Source organism: Salvelinus fontinalis, chromosome 3 (genome assembly GCF_029448725.1).
Source record: "Salvelinus fontinalis isolate EN_2023a chromosome 3, ASM2944872v1, whole genome shotgun sequence".
NCBI lineage: Eukaryota > Metazoa > Chordata > Actinopteri > Salmoniformes > Salmonidae > Salvelinus > Salvelinus fontinalis.
Genome location: NC_074667.1, coordinates 5,302,550 through 5,323,003, shown reverse-complemented (window position 1 = coordinate 5,323,003; position 20,454 = coordinate 5,302,550). Strand labels below are relative to the sequence as shown.

Sequence of the window (20,454 nt, the reverse complement as noted above, 5' to 3'; positions counted from 1 at the left end):
CAAGCTTCTCCATCTGGCAGTCCGACGGAGGAATCTGAGTTTGGCTGATGCCAGGAGAACGCTACCTGCCCGAATACATAGTGCCAAGTGTAAAGTTTGGTGGAGGAGGAATAATGGTCTAGGGCTGTTTTTTAAGTTTTTCTTGGCCCCTTAGTTCCAGTGAAGGGAAATCTTAACGCTACAGCATACAATGACATTCTAGACGATTATGTGCTTCCAACTTTGTGGCAACAGTTTGTTTGGGGAAGGCCATTTCCTGTTTCAAAGCGAGGTCCATACAGAAATGGTTTGTAGGGATCGGTGTGGAAGAACTTGACTGGCCTGTACAGAGCTCTGACCTAAACCCCATCGAACACCTATGGGATGAATTGAAATGCCGACTGCGAGCCAGGCCTGATCGCCCAACATCAGTGCCCGACCTCACTAATGCTATTGTGGCTGAATGGAAGCAAGTCCCCGCAGCAATGTTCCAACATCTAGTGGAAAGCCTATCCAGAAGAACAGAAGCTGTTATAGCAGCAAAGGGGGGGCCGACTCCATATTAATGCCCATGATTTTGGAATGAGAAGTCAGGTGAGCAGGTGTCCACATAGTTTTGGTCATGTAGTATATATTAAGACACCTTTCTGTTTTCTCAATGACATTACATTTTGCATTGAAAATATGGAAAGTTAAAGTTTGTTCTACCTGACCGAGTCTGACCAAAGTCAGAGACCCCTAGTCTTCGATGACACACCAAATGTATTTGATTGATAATTGTTGTCTTGTTCTAATGCCTCTTAAGGGTAAAGTCATCCAAAAGTAACGGAAAGTAATCAGATTACGTTACCGAGTTTGGGCAATCCAAAAGTTACGTTACTGATTACAATTTTGGATAAGTAACTAGTAACTGTAACATTTAGAAAGTAATCTACCAAACCCTGACTCTCCTTGAGACAGTGACCAGTGTAGCTAACAACAACACCATCAGGACATCCAGGTGGCTACTTTCCATTCCCACCAGCCATCTCTCCCCCTCACTCTCTCCATTCCTCCCTCCGCTCTCTGAGTAACAGAGCCTGATCCCAGACGCTCCTCCACCCTTCATAAAAAATTGCTGCATCACAGCGCCAGTGTTCTAAATATAAACACGGGACAGGATGGGAGCCCCCCTACCTCCCTACTACCTGAGATGGACCACTAATGAGCTTAATCATTATGAAGGGGGCGCTCCGAGGGAGAGTGAGGCGAAAGGGGCATATTGACTGTGGCTGTTTCTGAAATGGCATCCTATTCCCTATGTAGTGCACTACTTTTGACAAGGGTTCTGGTCAACAGTAGTGCCCTATATAGGGAATAGGGTGCCATTTAGGACACAAACCTTTTCACTAATCCTAGTTACTCTCTCTGCCTATCAAAGGACAGTGCAGATATGTTAAGTTATGTTGCTACCTCAGAAAGGGTAAGAGGGAAATGGGGAAAGAGAGTCGGAGGTGGCGGAGAGAGTGGTGGGGACAGCAACCGATGTGTCCAAGGTTACCGGGTGCCCGCTGTGTCTGGGAAGCAGAAACCCGATGACATCACAGAGCTGTGATGGCTTCATTAGTACAGGGGGTTGAGAGACGGAGGGCTTGGAGAGAGGGGTTATGGTCTGCTGTGTGCACACATTTTGTAATGTTGACGTCCAGAGGTGATCCTGCTACTATGGCATGTTAATGGGTCTGCACAGCAGCATTGTTGCTAGGAAAGTAAGGACCCCATCCCATCCTTCAAAAACTGATTGCACTTCTTGTTCAAATGAATTCCCCTTGATATCTGCATAGACATATCAACATAGTCTTTACTTTTCACACCCACCCTATGCCTGAGAGGAGATAGAGGCGTAATCCCACCAAAGTAGTACGAAAAACATTCTCATTTTGAGGCCTGTTTGAGTAAGCCTGTATCACCCTCCATTTATCATCATCCTCATAACCAACCAAATCACAGACAGACAGCTTAGACACCTGACACTAACATTTAATGACTGGCCATGCAGGTGCCAAAACAAACATGATATACTGTGGTTCTGTCCCCACGCGGAGCATGGGAATAATAATCCAGCCTATTTGGTAAAAATTGTAAAATGTGTTGGTTGGGACATTTTGAATCGGATAGCCAAAGATTGCTATGTCAAGAAGTAGAAATGTCAAATGTGTTTTACACAGTTTGTTGGATTGAATGATTTATGACTTTGTGTGTGTGTCACTGTGTGTCACTGTGTGACAGCTGGAGATGCCAGACCATATCTGCTCCCCTCTTTAAAAGCTGTTTGTACTCCTCAGCTGTCTTTAGGGTACTGCTGGTCTCCATGGTGAAGATGCACCTTATTCCATAACCACAGTAAACATAGGCAGACTATACGGTACTACAGTGCACTCCCCTTCCGCCATGTCATGGTGCCTTGCAAGTTACTTCTTACTAGAGAGGTGAGGCAAACATTTGCTGGAGGGTAAGACTAGACACAGATTGCAAACACTCAAAATACAGTTGAGGGTGACCTAACCTAGCCTCTTAAATAAACACAGGTACACCGTTAACCTACACAGTCTCCAGGGGCAGTTTACAAAGTTGTCCTCTCTCACCCTCTCACATTTTAGGAGAGGTTGAGACCCCCACACTCAGGCAATAACATCACACACACCACCACACCACAGACACACACACACACCACGCCTGCCCTGGCATCCAAGACAGTGAGAGTGCTTGACTTTCCCCTCTTCTCTCTCCAAGACAGTGAGAGTGCTTGACTTTCCCCTCTTCTCTCTCCAAGACAGTGGAGAGTTCTTGACTTTCCCCTCTTTAGCGTTGGTCTCACAAGTACCCCACATCACCTTCAATGTAAACAGCGAGGTATAAGGAGAGCTCCGTCAGGACTAGGAATGTGGCATACAACAAAATGACTCCTCTCCTTCAAAAACACATTTAAAGGGTCACCCCAGCCTGGCCTGTCAAATGGACCTTGTTAGATTCCACAATGACAGTCTGGGAGGGATAACCATGAGGAATTAGGACATTACATAAGCTTTAGAGGTTGTGATGTTGACACACACACACACACACACACACACACACACACACACACACACACACACACACACACACACACACACACACACACACACACACACACACACACACACACGCACACACACGCAAGAGCAGATGTTGCTGCCTGGTAGGAATGAGCCTGGATGGTATCCATCACCATCATTACTGGCAACTCCATTCCTTGTAACATTTTTCTGCAGCAGCAGCCTGGTGTTGCTGGTTGGCGATCCTCTCCTCCGCTGACCAGGCAGACACTGATGGGTTTATCACTTAATTCATCTCCTGCCCTACCTCTCCTTCCATTCCCTCCACTCAATAAAGCCTCTCCCTTCTGCTCCCTCTTTTCCCCCATGCTCTACCTCCCTCGTTCCCTCTCTCATTTTCGCCATTCTTTCCACTCATCAATCTCAGCTGAGCTCCAGACGACCCAGCCTCCCCCCGCTTCTCCCCTGGAGGACGACCGCTGGTCGGGGGGAGAGAAACACAAACCTCGGCCCACCGCAGTCCCGGCCACCAAGCAAATGCCCTTGTCTGTCTCCTGGCTCCCCACGCTCGACGCCCCTGTCTGAGTTTTTTGGCCCAAAACTCATCCAACTCTTTGATCCTGATTAATCTGAGTTATACTGTATCTGAATTCACCACAAAATATATATATGATGGCAGAAGACGTACTCGTTTGGATGATAGACTCATGTCCATGTATTCACCTCCAAAATAATGAAAACCACTATATATTATGGCAAGACAACATAAGATTTTGGATGCAAGGCTCTCCAAGATTTCATTTCCCCAAGAGTTTCGGAAACATAATGTAACAGTTTAACTTTACGTCCGTCCCCTCGCCCATACCCGGGCTCGAACCAGGGACCCTCTGCACACATCAACAACAGTCACCCACGAAGCATCGTTACCCATCGCTCCACAAAAGCCACGGCCCTTGCAGAGCAAGGGGAACCACTACTTCAAGGTCTCAGAGCAAGTGACGTAACCGATTGAAAGGCTATAAGCGCGCACCACTGCTAACTAGCTAGCCATTTCACATCCGTTACAATAACATGAAATACTCTTCCTGATATGCTGCCAGTGTGACGACAGAGTAAAGCCCAAAGCCTCTGCCTCGTCTCCGCGACAACGTCCCTACTGTGGGATTTGCTACCATCAAGAATAGAGAAGGAAACAAAGGATGAATTGCGACTGTTCATAATCATCTCTGAGTGGTTTACAGCCTGGGAAAGGCTCTCTGTTAACACTATTGTAATGGAGAAGTTTAAACTCCTATAGCTGCATCCCAAATGGTACCGTACTTCCTATAAAATGCACTACTTTTGAGCAGGGCCCATAGGGCTCTGGTAAAAAACAGTGCACTTTGTAGGTAATAGGGTGCCATTTGGGACGCAGGCTCCACGACTTATATTGGAGGCAGTAAATATGCATTTGTGTGGGAAGAACGAGGGTCTGCGCTTTTACTGTATCCTAAAGGCACAATCACTAGTACATATTTGGGTTGGCCAAACGACAGCCCTGCCACGTAGTTTGCAATAAAGCTGAACAATGGAGCAAAATAACCTTATAATTTGGGATATGGTGGGGTAAGACAGTTGTACTAAGCTCATGAGGGGTGGCAGGTAGCCTAGTGGTTAGAGCGTTGGACTAGTAACCGAAAGGTTGCAAGATTGAATCCCCGAGCTGACAAGGTAAAACATCTGTTGTTCTGCCCCTGAACAAGGCAGTTAAACCACTGTTCCTAGGCTGTCTTTAAGAATTTGTTCTTAACTGACTTGCCTAGTTAAATAAAGATAAAATGAGGCATTTGTGTTTTTTTCTTCAAGAATCAATGGGTGTTCTGTATATCATTAATTAAAATGATCACTGAACAGCTGTAAATATTGCAGATTGCTCCTTTAATGGTTTCTGTGCCATTCCCTTCACTAAGATAAAGTGGGGAGATTGGGTGCTCTTATAGCCTAGTGTAGTTGAAATTGATTTCCCCCCCCCGTTGAACCTAGACCATTAATCATGGTGGTGAATACATCCAGCGGAAATGCGCTCAAATTGCAGGACTTACATAGCCATATCACAGACATATGTCTCACTATATTGTTTTGTTAGAGCTTTTTGGGGGTAAAATGAAGTAGTAGTGCTCTGACAATTTCTGAGTTCAAAGGCAAATATATATATATATATACATATAGAGAGAGAGAGAGAGAGAGAGAGAGAGAGAGAGAGAGAGAGAGAGAGAGAGAGAGAGAGAGAGAGAGAGAGAGAGAGAGAGAGAGAGAGAGAGAGAGAGAGAGAGAGAGAGAGAGAGAGAGAGAGAGAGAGAGAGAGAGACTGTGTGTGTGTGAGTACCGTAGCTCTTGAAAGACAGCAGAGGCAGGAAAACACAAACACTGAATCTCTGCCCGTGCTCCAAAACAACCAACATGACACCCATTCACACCCACCACCGCCTACACAGGAGTCATGGAGAAACATGATACAACCACCACCTCCAGACTCAGCAAGGAAAGTGAGGGGAGGGAAAAGCTCGCAGAGCCAACTTTTATCCTCACTCAGTCACTGTTGAACTTGTTCACCAGGCCAATGCCTCTGACTAGTGCTCTTTAAAAGCACACTGACATTGACAATAACCATTAGCTGTCAAAGAACCACTGTGGAGATTCCTTCCTCATCACAAACTAGTACCATTCCTACGGGGGACAGGAGTAAATGGATGGGTGGGTGTTTTCCTGTCTTTCACCAACACAATGTCTTGTTTGTTTTGGAGCTCACTGCTGCACTCTCCATACGCACCAGTGGAGCATGCTCAGTACGGGGTCTCCACCTTTCCCAGGCTAAATTCACTTGGCTGCACTGCTACAGCAGTAAACATCCTCATCTCATTCAAAGAGGACGAACAGATAGAAATCGGTGTATTGTTCAAGTCAAAGCCATCCTTATAACTGCAGTGAGAGGAGGGAATGAATGAAAATGAAGGAATGGGAATACCTATACCCAAGTGCAGTTGATTATTCAATAGATCTGAGTACTACATTCCGAGAGACTGCACACAAAACATAACGTATAAACTTCAAAAAGTATCTCACTTTGCCCTACCTGTTCTGAAGCTTCTGAAATCCTTCACCTCGTAGCCCTCTATCTTTGCATCGCAGTTCGATTTCCACAAATTACTGCTAGAAACATCATTAGCTTAGAGCCTATAATGAGCCGAACCAAATCAAAATGTTCTAATACAGAATTCTGGTACCATCTCTATTTGCAGCATAGGTCCAAAGGTTCCAGTAAATGAGAGTGAGCAATGTCATTCACCCAGGCCCAGGGGTATTAGCTTTGGGCACTGTGCCCCTGGATGACCAGCCACAGGTGTCCCCTGTGGGGCCAGGCCATAGACATACATATTCATACATCATCAGGCCAGACAGACACCTGCGCTGACTCAGCCGTCTGGGACTCTGGCCACTGTGTTGACTTGGTCTGGCTCACTCTCATCAGCATTCGGTAAACTCAGTACACCACCCATGCATGTGAAGTACCGCTCCCTTCCACCCAGTAAGGACATCCAGGGAATGCAGACAAGCCACATCCTCTGGGTTTGTGGCAGGTGGGAGCCACAGGGCACACACACAGCATGCGCATTAGTTAGCAAATGTGCCCTGATGTGTGGTCAATGGTCATTAGGCAATAGGCATTGACACATGGTTTGGACCATGTTTGTGTTGGGGGGGGCAAGAAAAAGAGAACCCGAATTTCGATATTAATCCAAGAATATGGGAGTTTTGACACTGCCTGTAATGCTAGTACATGTCTCACCTGTTTTTACCATTGCCACAGGCTCCTCCCCTGAAATGCTACCTGTCTGCTTACACGGAAATAGGACGTGAAAACTGTTGAGTCGGTTCTGACTAGAGGGAGTACAGCTACGACCGGAAATTACTTTTTCGTAGCAGGCTAAGAGAATTTCTGCAGCAGGTTAATTAAGATAATTAACGTGGCAGGTTAGGAGACTTACTGTAGGTTAAGGTTAGGAAACGGGTTAGGCGTAGGGTTAGCTAAAATGCTTCCGGTCTTAGCTGTACTCCCTCCAGTCACAACCCACTAGGCACACCACATCATTTCAGTGTGGAAATGTGGGTTGAGAGGTTGATCAATAAGATTTCAACCTTTATTCACTCACTCATAAAGACAGCCAGAAGTTTGTTGAATTCCCAATGTGTTATCACTATGCTTTCAACCATCTAAAAGCACAACCAAGTTCCATTGGAAAAACAATATCTGATTTTTGGTTTAGTTGTCATCTAAATGTGTTATAACAGCGCTTTCAACCATTTAAAAGCACAACAAAGTTCAAATGGCGAATACCATCTCAGATATTTTGTATTTATACAACAACTTAATGTGTTATTACTGTGCTTCATCTAAAACCACAACCAAATGACCTGGATTGCAGTTGAGATTACATAAAAAATACATAGAGCAAGTGATCAATGCTGTTTGATATTCTGCACAGATTATTATAGCACTTGTGAAGATCTCCACAGACCTGCGACCTCTGCATGCTATCTTAAAACATGCACACTTTCTATGATTACATAAGACGACATTTTTTGTTACCGTAGGCTAACCTCAAAATGTCAACATTGACGTGATACTCATTTTAAGGTTGAATAAATGTTGTTATTAGTTTGTAAGAGCCTTGACTTTAGGCTTTTTACTGTATAACAAAAGTAATATTGAATTGTGTTTGGTTGACAACACAACCAAATATAAAAATGTAAGGATATCTAATGCTTGGATAGTTTCATCTGAGCCACTGGCTTAATTCTATTCTTTAAACTTTATTTGGGGTTTAGTTGGAGAACCTATCATTAGTTAACTTGTCGACAAGTTAATAGGCTATTTACTGTTTTGCAAAAGTGATGTTGAATTGTGTTTGGTTGTCACTGACTTAACCCGGCTTTAATTCTAGTTTGTCTATCTATAAATTAATAATTGATATGTTGGATTCGTATCTCCATCTCAACCAAGAACCAAAGTTAAAGAATAGGACTAAATCAAACTATATTTAAAATGCATTTAAAGTTTGATTAGATTATATTTAGTCCTATTCTTTAACTTAGATTTTTGGTTGAGATGGAGATGTGAATCCAACATATAAATTATTGATTAGTAGACAAACTGTAATTAAAGCCAGACTAAGTCAGTGGCACAGATGGAACTATCCAAGCAAGAGATAAATCTCCTTCAAATGTTGATATTTGGTTGCGTTGCCAACCACACTATTCAATATCCAGTTTGTCTATAAATTAATAATTGATGTGTTTTATTCACGTCTCCATCTCAACCAAAAATGTAAGTTTAAAGAACAAGACTAAACCTAATCTAACTTTAAATGCACTTTAAATAAAGTTTGATTTAATCCTATTCTTTAACTTTGATTTTTGGTTGAGATAGAGATGAATCCAACATAGTTATGATTAACTTGAAGATTACATTTGAAATCAACCAAATCTATATATTATCTATATATACTACTATATACTATTACTATTTTTAGTTTAACCCTGTGTTGAATTGAAACAATAGCTGTTGATAACTTTGTAAATGATATATAGGCCTAAATAGTATCATTGATGATGCAGTATATGACTTACCCACTTATATAAACCTACCCTTTGGAATGACTTTGATAGCAACAGCGAATTTATTTAGTTATTAGGAGATCTCTCAATCATTCCCACAATAGGTAGTAGTCAGTGACAAATATCAAAGCTAGGCTTGGTTAAAACCCTGGATGGGAGACCAAATGAATGGCTGTAGATAAATCAACTCACCAGCCTATTGTATTTAGCTGATTGTGGATATAACATTGAAGATCTGACATGGTTACAAATTCAACATATTTTAGCACATACAAAGTATGTCTATGTTGACAATTGGTTACAATGATGGCATAATCCTGTGGTTGAAATGTCAACCCAATTTCACCCTCAAAACAACATTGATGACTTTTTTCAAATCCAATGTATTTTCCATGTAGATTCCACGTCACAATACGTTGACAAATTATGTTGAAACAACGTTGATTCAACCAGCTTGTGCCCAGTGGAAACCTGTTGAGTGTGACATGTTGATATAGCCGCCCACACATAGGCCTACTGTTATTACTATGACAAACCCTCATGTAAAAGGAACGATGTGTTCTCTTTAGTTAAATATTTATTTTCTTTTTGAATAATTCGCAAATGCCAATCCTTTTAGAATTAAATGCTGCGCTGGAAACTGTAGCGGTGAGCACGCGATTGCTCCGAGCTTTGAACATTTCTCATGATCAGAGTCGCACTGAGGCAATAAATAAGTCTATAACTTAGGTGACAAGAGCGGGAACTGTTATGAAAATTAACCAATTAAACCTCAAACATGAGCTGTGTTTGAAGTGTTTCTACACAAGCGACTCACCTTGAATTCCACGGACAGTTGAGGGGTATATTCAAGGGTCCAAAGCGCCCGCACCAAGGATGCCAACTGTGTGGTCACCTCACCCCTGGCAAGTTGAGCGTCCTCGTTTTTTACAATTCCGTTTACTCTCCCCTGACACAAATCAGACTTGTATTGTTCCAAACCAAGGTACTCCGCCAGCAGGTCCGTATTACTGAGGCACTGAACCACCGCATTCATGAAACAAGTGTTTCCATGATTCTTCAACCCAAGGACACCTGGAGTTTTGTCGCCATAGCACCACGACAGCCTGTCTTTTATAGATCCATGAGAAGACAACGTTGAGGCGCTCTTCTTCACCTTAATCTCCCTCGAGACTTGAAGTTCATCTTTATTAAAATTCCCTGAGTTGGCACTCAACGTGCACGCGGCGCTGTCTCTGAACCCGCCATCATCATCCTCACCGTCATGTGGCTCGACGTCGCCAAAGTGTGCCAAAGTTCCCAAAGTTTTCAGTATCCTGCTCATAAAATTCCTAACGGACTTCAACGATTTCCTCCTGAAAAGCTTCCCGGCTTTGTATTTATTCTCTTTGCGTTTTGTAGATTTGGTTTTCATGGACTGTTTCCTCATCTTATTCTCCTTATGGTTATCCATGGTGGTTAGTTATTTACCAGGTAACAAGAAGTAAAAACGAAACAACTACTGAAGCAATAGACTCCTACCTGTCGGCCCTTACCCCTCCTCCTCTCGAAACCACTCCGGTCTCCGCTAATAGACAATACGGTGGTTTAGGCACATGACTAAACAATGTCCCTCAGACATTCCGGTAATTCCCGCCAGGTCTCGTCGCGCCCTTGTCATACTGTTTCGCTGGTAAAATTGTGAAGCAGCGGGCACCTGTAACCAGTAACCACCGTGTAGATGAGTTGTCTTCAACTCCATGGTCCTCGGTTCAATAGTTCCTCGTCGTTGACACCGTGCTTGAGCACATACAGCTGGCGGTCTTTATCTCTCCCTCCCTCGCCACTCCGAGCGCTGCTGGAGTGGTTTTCTGTTTGGTGGATAGTGCGCGTTATTCCCGCCCTCCTACAATTTTAGCCTATATCAAATCAAATAACATGTTATTGGTAACATATAAGTGTTTAGCAGATGTTATTGCGGGTGTAGCGAAATGCGTGTGCTTCTAGTTCCGACAGTGCGGCAATATCTAACAAGTAATATCTAAGAATTTAACAACATATACCCAATACACACAAATCTAAGTAAAGGGATGGAATTAAGAATATATAAATATATGGACAAGCAATGTCAGAGCGACATAGACTAAGATACAGTAGAGAAGTATAGAATGCAGTATATATATATGAGATGAGTAATGCAAGATATGTCAACATTATTAAAGTGACTAGTGTTCCATTTATTAAAGTGTTCCACATTGAAGATGGCGCACGTAGTGACAGGACAACTGATGGATATTCGGCTTAATGACAACTTGAACAAGCTTGCTGACACTCATTTAGTAACAGGCGTATAAGCTTCCCTTATAATTAGATGCGCGATAAGGACTATTGTGTATTGTTTAATCAAAACTATTACAAGCGTTCTGTAGGCCTATATGAACAAATACTGAACCTATTTTGTACCAGAGCAATTCAAGGTCTACACTGTACAGTACCCTTTCTTTCCTTTTTTACTATCATCTATATTGGCATGATGTGAGTAGGCTATGGTGCATGTCCTCTGTTACAACATGGTTCCAACGGAAAATAATGATCTTTTTGAGGTGTGTCGGAGCCCCCTACTGTTTTAGGCAGAGATTGTTCTGCACCCTGGTGATGGGACACTAATAGACTGCACCTGCACTATCATATCCTCTGATGGAATGCCTCATCTAATAATGCACTGTTGGAGATATTACTGCACTGTTGGAGATATACTGCACTGTTAGGAGATATTACTGCACTGTTAGGAGATATTACTGCACTGTTGGAGATATTACTGCACTGTTGGAGATATTACTGCACTGTTGGAGATATTACTGCACTGTTAGGAGATATTACTGCACTGTTGGAGATATTACAGCACTGTTGGAGATATTACGTGAGTTGGGGTGGGCATTCTATGTTGTTTTTCTAGGTTTTGTTCTATACGTTATATTTCTATGTGTTTGGCCTAGTATGGTTCTCAATCAGAGGCAGGTGTCGATCGTTGTCTCTGATTGAGAATCATACTTAGGTAGCCTGTTTTCCCACTATGGGTTGTGGGTAGTTGTTTTCCGTTTTAAAAGTTTGAAAGTTATTATGGATATGTACCACGCTGCATTTTGGTCCTCCTCTCCTTCCACCAACGAAAGCCGTTACAGTTAGGAGATATTTCTGCACTGTAAGGAGATATTGCCGCACTGTTGGAGATTTTACTGCACTGTTGGAGATTTTACTGCACTGTTAGGAGATATTACTGCACTGTTAGGAGATATTACTGCACTGTTGGAGATATTACTGCACTGTTGGAGCTAGAAACATAAGCATTAATCTTCACCTGCGATAACGTCTGCAAATATGTGTACACGGCCAATCAACTTTGATTTGATTATTCATCACGACTATCAAACAAATGTCCTAAAAATAATTGTCAGGCTGGCACATCCCCCTGCCTCACTGCAATCTGGAGACACACACACGTGGATGAATCAACGATGGGAAGACACAGAGAATAAATGGTTTTAATGCTACTTGGTAGTGCATGTTTTGTACCGCGAAGAGCAATACACTGCTAATATTCTCAATAAATTCCGGTTTTAATTTCACAGCTCGCCAAGACCATAGATTGGATTTAGTGAGCCAGATGTGCTGATTTACTCAAGCAGATGTATAATATTCATATTTTTCTTCCAATATTTTTATAATCTCACGTATTATTGCAGTGTAAACGGAAACCTTGTATTTCTGAGGAGTCTGCACTCTGCAGCCCCCGGTTCCAAACTTCTACGATGAGTCAGAAACTCAAACTCTTACCCTATAGGGCTATACATTACTCTTATCTTATAGCATGGCCTCCTGAGTATTCAGTGTGTGTGCATGGGCAGTTGGATGGGATGCCCTATTTTACAGAGCTAGGGGTGTAGGTTATGTTTTGTTGACTTGGTCCGTCCATAGCGCACTGCAGGTTTGCTCTCTTTTTGTGGGTAGCGGACTAGTGGGGTAGCTATTAATTATTGAGTTTTGAGCTTCTGAGCAATCGAGAGGGGAATGAGTGTGGGAAGATGGAAGCATTCCAAGAGGCTCGCTGGTCACACACACACACACACACGAGCGCGCGCGCACACTTCTTCACCGAAGTCTCTGGGGAATCTCTAGTGATAGATTAGCTGACAGCAGCGGTGTGCTAAAGTGCCTGTGAATCTGGGCTTCGTCGTCTCTCTTTCTCTTCTTTACCACACGACACGCATATAAGACAGTCATATCTATTTGAAATATGCATTTAATGTACTGTGTAGCCTGCCTTTTTACATTCACTGCGTATTAATGGGAAAAAGGGGATGACACAATCACTTCTGTTCTTCCCTTAGAAGATCAGAGAAAATGCTATTCAAGGCTATGATGAGCAGATGAGTATCTTTATAATGTTCTGTGACTACAATATTCAACTTTGCATTGATGAGGTTAAGAGTCCCTAAATCAATTTATTAGGTTAATTCCATGCATATTAGAACATGTGTGTCTGCCAAGTTTGTTGATACAGTACATTATTAGAGTATGGCGAATACCACACTATAACTATGCAATTTCCCTCAACAAGCAAAATGTAGCTAGTAATGCATCCTTCAGTCAATATCGCACAATCAAAATTATAAAATATTTTCATGAATGAATGAAACATTTGCTCTATGATAGCACTAAGGGGATGTTCAGTGTTCATGAGTTCTTCAGAGTTGTTTGGTGTGAGGACAGGTGTGTATTGGGACTGGGCAGGGTCAAGGTCAAAAGTAAAAAGTTTATAGGGTGTGTGGGTCAAAGGCCATAGGGTCATGGGATTTTTGACTCTCTGTACTCCTGGCCTCCGGAAGGCGCACTAGGGAGAGGAGGGGTGGGGGTACTTCCACCGGAGCATGGCCCCATCGACGCTGGTGCTCACCATGCTCCTGTTGTTGGAGGAGATCTTGACGCTGGTGATGCTGCCGGTGTGGCCGACGCCTACGTGGGTCACCTCACCCTCTGAGTAGTCCCACACTTTCACCAGCTTCTCGTCTCCACCTGAAGTGGGCAAGCAGAGACACATATACCATGTTTATTTCTACGGAAAAGCCTTCGAACATTGATCCAACCGCATGCTGAAGTCACGTTCAACCAAGTGCTCTTCACGATAGTCCCAAGCTATTGAGAGTCGATACAAGGATAATTAATGGACAGACCATGTGCTGTTGTTGATCGATGGTACTCAACAGTAGACTAGTCCTAGATCTGTTGGGAGCTGTGCCAACTCCTATGTCAATGTCATGCCAAACAGTTGGCGAGATCACAAATCAACTCATGCTCTACCTCTTCAACTCAGCCAACAAAACCAATGTAAAGGGTACTGTACCAGCGACAAGGTGCTGTCCGTCCTGTGAGATGTGCATGCCACTGATGGCTCCTGACAGGTAGCCCTCCAGTTCTCTGATGGCGGAGCCGTCATACACCTCCCAGTAACCAATCTGGGAAAGAAGAAAGCCATTCAGGTATATGGAATATGAATGAGAGAGCTTGTACATATAAAACTTGTCAGATTCGTTTATTTGACATATTCTATGTTATATTACAATAAATTATGAAAATGACCATGCATCACAGTTTTATAGTAAGTATGAACGCCACTCCTTGTATGTCTTCTGTTCGTTCATAGTATAGTAATTCTGCCTCACTGAATTATCCATCTTCATTATTCCACTATATGTAAATGAGGCCGGAGAGAGTCTATCAAGTTTTTGTGCGCCCGCCACAGGTAAAACAACATGTTTGTGACTCTAAATGAGAGTTAATCGTCCCGAGGGTTTGAAGCTGTCAAAGACTTGCGTCTCTCAAAGGCTCAATTGCTTTTTGAAGTTTATTTACAGCCGCACAGTAACGCCACAATCTCCCCACACACACAAGCGAGGTCCTTTCTTGTTATTTTTATGACAAAGCTAATTACAACTACAAACTAACTGACGCAAACGAGAGGACAGAGGAATTTCATCATTAAAATGCAGCATGTGAGAGCTTCTTCAGGTATCAAGGAAGAGGAAACTGGCAGCTTAACTGGCTGGCAGCACATAACTAAACCATTTGTGATTTTAAGTATTGGAACTGGCCAAAGTGATTGTACCTGGAAATGACTGATTTCTTTATATGCACAATGGACTTTATTAACTGAAAATCGAATCAACGAGTCAATGTTTAGGCTATAGAGTGAATATTACAATAACCAACGCAATCTCCTCACACAGAAGTGAGAAAATGTCTAGAATATCTGAATAAACCAGTTCAGAGGATTCATCGATTCATCAGCCTATCAGAAAAAAGCTCCAGTTGTATGCAATGAAACAAGTAATGTTACATGAGAGAGAGCTCAGACTAGCATTTATGAGAATAGCTTCTCGGACTGGATTTCATCTCTTAGTAAGACCACAAACATAATGCATTATGGGACTGAGGAAATGTAATCTCACAAAGACGTATCAAATACAGTTTGTAATAACGGGATTGAAGAGAAACAAATGGCAAAAAAACCAACAAGTTATTGATCGTTTTAAAAATGAAAAACAGTGCTCAAAGCAGAGGCAGCCTAAGAGACACATTTCTGTGGGATGGTAAAAAATATCTTTGTACCTCAATATAATTCAAATGCAATGGAAAAGCTTACTGACTGGAAAACACATTTGTAAGACATTATTGAGAAATACACAACAGTCAGGACTTTTCTTCAGTATAATTCAATTCAAATGGAAAGGCTCAAGGTTCTTTACATGCATCATTCATTGTGAAAACATATGGTCAACATAATGACCGGCAACCATAATTTATGCATACGTGATATTTTCAATATGATTGAAATTAAATGGAGAAATCCAAAGTTCTTTGCGTGCATTCATTCACTTTATGAAATAACATTATTGGTCAGCATAATGAAAGAAAGAAAAACCCCTCAATACCAGCAGCAACTAGCTTACATGATTTGAATCTTAATCAAATCACTGGCTATCATATGAGGTGAGATATGACACAGCCAAAAAAGTGAGAGGGAGGGGAGTTAGCCAAGTAGCAGACACAACACTCCCTCTCTCCAGTATAGCTTGTGTTGTGTCATATAGTGAATGGGTTCAAATCCAGTTTGATTCTCTAGTCACGACCTCTCTCCCCTCTCCTGGTGTCATGGAGAGCTTATTAGAGACCAGCACCTGTGTGAGAGTGGCCGAGTCACCCTCACCCATCTGTGTTCCCTCCCATCTCCTGTGGAACCTGGCTGCCATCCACGGCAACATCCACCAGAAATTAATTACATCCAAGGCTAGCATGTGGCTACTGCTAGCATTGCTTTAGCCTTCAATGCAACCTAACTCTCCTATTCAAGGAGAGTTAGGTTGAAGCATTAGGTTGCTGAGAGAAGGACACACTGAATTGACTGGCTTGAATTGTGAGGATGACCACACAATGTATTTTCATAATGAGCCAAATCTATTGGTTTTCTATCCAAAGTTGCAAAAGAAATCTATTTCATAAACACAAGAGACCAGCAAAATAGACAAGAGTGTGGCGGTATAGCAGGAACAGCGGCATCCAGTGGTCAAAATATGGTATTTTCACACTTCTTTATGGTAAATAATGCAAGTGACTTCAATGATTCATTTCTCTGAACAGTTGGGAAAAAACATCACCAGATTCACAGGGAATACATTACAGTATGGAGAAGCAGTACCCTAAGCCACAGCTTCATTCTACTTGTCAAACAGAGAACTGATACTGTATACTGGTTGTTGGGGTGGGATTGGCATGGGGTGTGTGGGGTCCGTGGGTGGCTTTTTACTATTTTTTGTGATACCTAATTTTTGTCATTAGTAAGAAGAGGTTAGGTCGGATGTTGGGTCGGATGTTGGGTACTATATTTATTGAATATTATCTGAATCCTATCAATTAAAATGGCCAATTTGGATGCAATCAATTAGCTTAATTTCTCCGATTTAGCATTTCATTTCAGCAAAAATAATGTTTCAGGAATGCTAATCTTACCTGTTTCTTACTACACAATTTCAGAACAATCTGAGATGGTGGGTGTCATGGCTTGCTGAAATGACATGACATGGTTTTTTCTTTAAAGGCCCAGTGCAGTCAAAAACATGATTGTTCTGTGTTTTATATATATTTACACACTATGAGGTTGGAATAATACTGTAAAATTGTGAAAATTATAATAACGCCCTTTTAGTGTAAGAGCTGTTTGAAAAGACCGCTTGACATTTCTGCCTGTTTTGGTGGGATGGAGTTTTGGCCAGGCGGTGTAAGTTAATAGACCAATAACAAAGAGAATTTCAAACCTCTCTGCCAATAACAGCTAGATTTCAGGTTACATATCCCTCCCATTAGGCTCATCCAATTAGGCCACTCACTCAGACCACTCCCAGACAGTCCTAGCAAAAGTCTTGCTTGAGAAATTGCTCTTTGCTAAGAAGCAATTTTGTATGATTTTTGACCATTTAATGTAAAACATTCACAGTAAAGTACTTGTTACCCAGAAATGATTTGATATTGAGATAAAAATGGCTGCATTGAACTTTAAATACTAATTGTCTAGCAGGATAGCTTCAGTTATAGGTCCTATAATCAGTACAATGCATTGAAAGCTACACAACCATTACAATGCATTGAAAGCTACACCACTGTCAAATTGAGATTAAATGTCCAGTCTTTTGTGCAATCTTATGGTACAGTATGTGTTGTGTAATTTCAATACCAGTATGTTGAAAACATGAATGCATGCTGTGCCAAGATTAGTCTACATTTTCACTGTTGTGTGTAGTGTTGTGTAATTCCACCTATATGTTGAGGCAATACATCATTGAGGACAGTATCCTACTTATGGAGGGCTGTACATCGATTAAGCCTTCTTAGCTACTGTGTGGGCTTCCATTTATCCCGATGCTACGCTCAGCCATGTATTTGACCATGCTAATCCATTTACGCACACAGTATCTCTCGCCAACAAAATATAATCCTCCTCTTTTAATTAAACATCTCAAGGACATTAGTCAAACAAAGAAGTTATAGGTGTCACGTTCTGACCATAGTTCTTTTGTATTTTCTGTGTTTTAGTGTGGTCAGGGCGTGATTTGGGTGGGTTATCTATGTGTTGTGTTTCTATGTTGGGTTTGTTGTTTGGCCTGATATGGTTCTCAATCAGAGGCAGGTGTTTGTCATTGTCTCTGATTGGGAACCATATTTAGGTAGCTTGTTTTCTGTTGGAGTTTTGTGGGTGGTTGTCTTCTGTCTTTGTGTTCTCTGCACCAGATAGGACTGTTTCGGTTTTGCCACGTTTGTTATTTTGTATTGTATAGTGTTCACGTTTATCGTCTTTTTATTAAACATGTTGAACACGAACTACGCTGCGTCTTGGTCCGATCGCTGCCGTTACAATGGGATGTTCAAGAGCTCTCTCTCTTTTAAACAGAATACTTCAGAAGGTCTTTATTGTCCTATTAGTGCTGGACAATGGGAAGGCCACAGAAGCCTATATACCATGCTTCTGATAATTGACATGCCACAATAGCTAATAATAAATACCACAGGCTCAATCCCAAGACCCTGATGGCCCTACATCACAATCAGCCAAAACTGGAACCAACATATAGGAGTGCTGGGTCATCATCACAAGAGGCTTCTGGATGACCCCACAACAGAACCACCACCAGCAGTAGTCTGTTCTGTTGTCTCCTTCCATCCGACAGACTGGAGAGTGTGAAGCTGTCCCCAAAGACCCTCTAACCACTACACCCCCCCCCCCCCTCTCTATCTCGCCCCCCGTGTGTATCTGTGTGTGTTACTGCTTGCTCACCCCAGACAGAGCGCCTGTGTCCTGGGGCGAGCAGATGGTGTATCTGGCACACGGGCACTTGGATGGCATAGGCGGGCATCGCATCCGCAGGAAGACGCGAGAGCCAGAGCACTTCCTTTCTAGTCTCTCTCTTTTTTCCTCTCCTCATTTTCTCAGTCCCTCTTTTTTCAGTCTCAGCGGATTCACAGTGCTCGCTAATCAGTACAGTTTGTCCTCACCTCACAGCGTGGTGTTGAGCCAACAATACGGGCCTTATTAGTCTGTAGAGCTTGTGATGAGTGGATATTACGGTGCATATTGAAGAGGGGCTGTTGTGAACCTCCAATCCCTCCTTATGTAACTCCGTTTTCATTATAGGTAATCAAGGCTTAAAGAGGTGTTACATACACCTGGCAGCATGACTGCTACATCGTGGCTTATTATGACTGGTAAAGAAGGTAGGGAAACATTTCATAACACGACACAGCTGACGTACGCATGTGTAAAAGCTTGACATGGCCTTTCTACAGCACATCAATACTAGCCTCTCTCACAGAGCTCATCTTGAGATGAGATGAAGGCTAACAAGAATGCCTCGATACAGAGAACAGCCTTCTCTAACTTTCCATGGTTGGTGACTGGGGACCATACGCTGCACAGAGAAATCATCAGCTAGCTACAGTGTGCTGTGCCAGTGAGTCTTGGCACCAAGAGGGACCTGAGTCTTTTCTAATTCCAAACCTTTCTGTCGGTGCCACTGGTGATGATCTGGTACTCCTCAGGGTGGTAACACACACTTCTGAACAGAGTGTTGGCCAGGACAATCTGATTCCTCACAAAACGCCTTCAGCGGGAAGAGGAGAGAGGGAGAGGGGAAGACAGAGAGGAGAAGCAGGGAGGGGACCAGGGAGAGAGAGAGAGAGAGAGAGAGAGAGGTGGGGGGGGGGGAGCAAGAGACTTGAAATGAATGTTGAATACAGGAAACACATGAATGGAGGAGTGGTATTAATGGTAGTGGTAGTGGTAGTAATGATGTGTGTTGAAAGCCTCTCACAGTGGGAAGCCAATGCAATCAGACAGAGAGGGATAAAGGATTAAGAGTATGGGGTAAAGAAGTGTTTGGGTGTGTGTGTGTGTATGTGGGTGGGTGTGTGTGTGTATGTGGGTGTGTGTATACAGTGTTGTCTGTGTGTGCGTGCTTGCTTGCACATCTACATGTGTTTATGGATTTAAGCATGCATACATCCATGCATGTGTGTGTGTATAGTATGTGTGTGTGTGTGTGTGTGTGTATACAGTACATGAGAATGTGCATTTGAACTCACACCAAGTCCCAGATGATGCAGGCCCCGTCCGAGCTGGCGGTGACACACTCCTTGTCGTTGCTCTTGATCTTGATGCTGGTGACGGTGGCTTTGTGCTCCTTCATGGTTTCAATGAGCCGGTGACAGCCCAGCAGGATCTCCCACACACGCACTTGCAACAGGCCAGAGACTGGCACTAGGACTCAATACGATGATGCTGTTGGGGAACACCACTAAATATGTATGTAATAATACGTGTTTTTTGGGAGTTTTTTTGTGAGAAGGATGGGGGGAAAGGAAGAGCTTCAAATATTTGTACAAATGTCACATTCAAGTGGTGGTTAATTAATACTGGTGGTTCTTAATCTATGCTCGCTATTTAAACATAGACTAAAGGGTGTCCTGTGCCATGCCGGGGTGACTTTTCATCTGACCTGTCCCTCTCCTCCTCCACTAATGATCCTCTTGCAGTCCCTGGTGCCAGCGATGGCAGTCACGCCCATGCCGTGGGCATTGTGGATGACCAGCATGGCTCTGCCAGTCTCTGGGGCAAACACACGGATCTTCCCATCGTTCCAGGCTGTAAAACATTTGGTACAAG

At 42.8% G+C, this 20,454-nt stretch overlaps 1 protein-coding gene across 2 annotated transcripts in view; it reads right to left on the bottom strand.

Moving 5' to 3' along the window:
* The window catches only part of LOC129836464 (ubiquitin carboxyl-terminal hydrolase 43-like), a 117,038-nt gene extending 106,450 nt beyond the window's left edge, over positions 1-10,588 (bottom strand). For both annotated transcript variants that reach the window (XM_055902672.1, XM_055902682.1), the window contains exon 1: positions 9,526-10,588. In XM_055902672.1, the coding sequence (XP_055758647.1) occupies positions 9,526-10,161 (636 nt within the window). In that variant the 5' untranslated portion in view covers positions 10,162-10,588. The remainder of the gene's footprint in view (positions 1-9,525) is intronic.
* Positions 10,589-20,454: the final 9,866 nt, after the last annotated feature.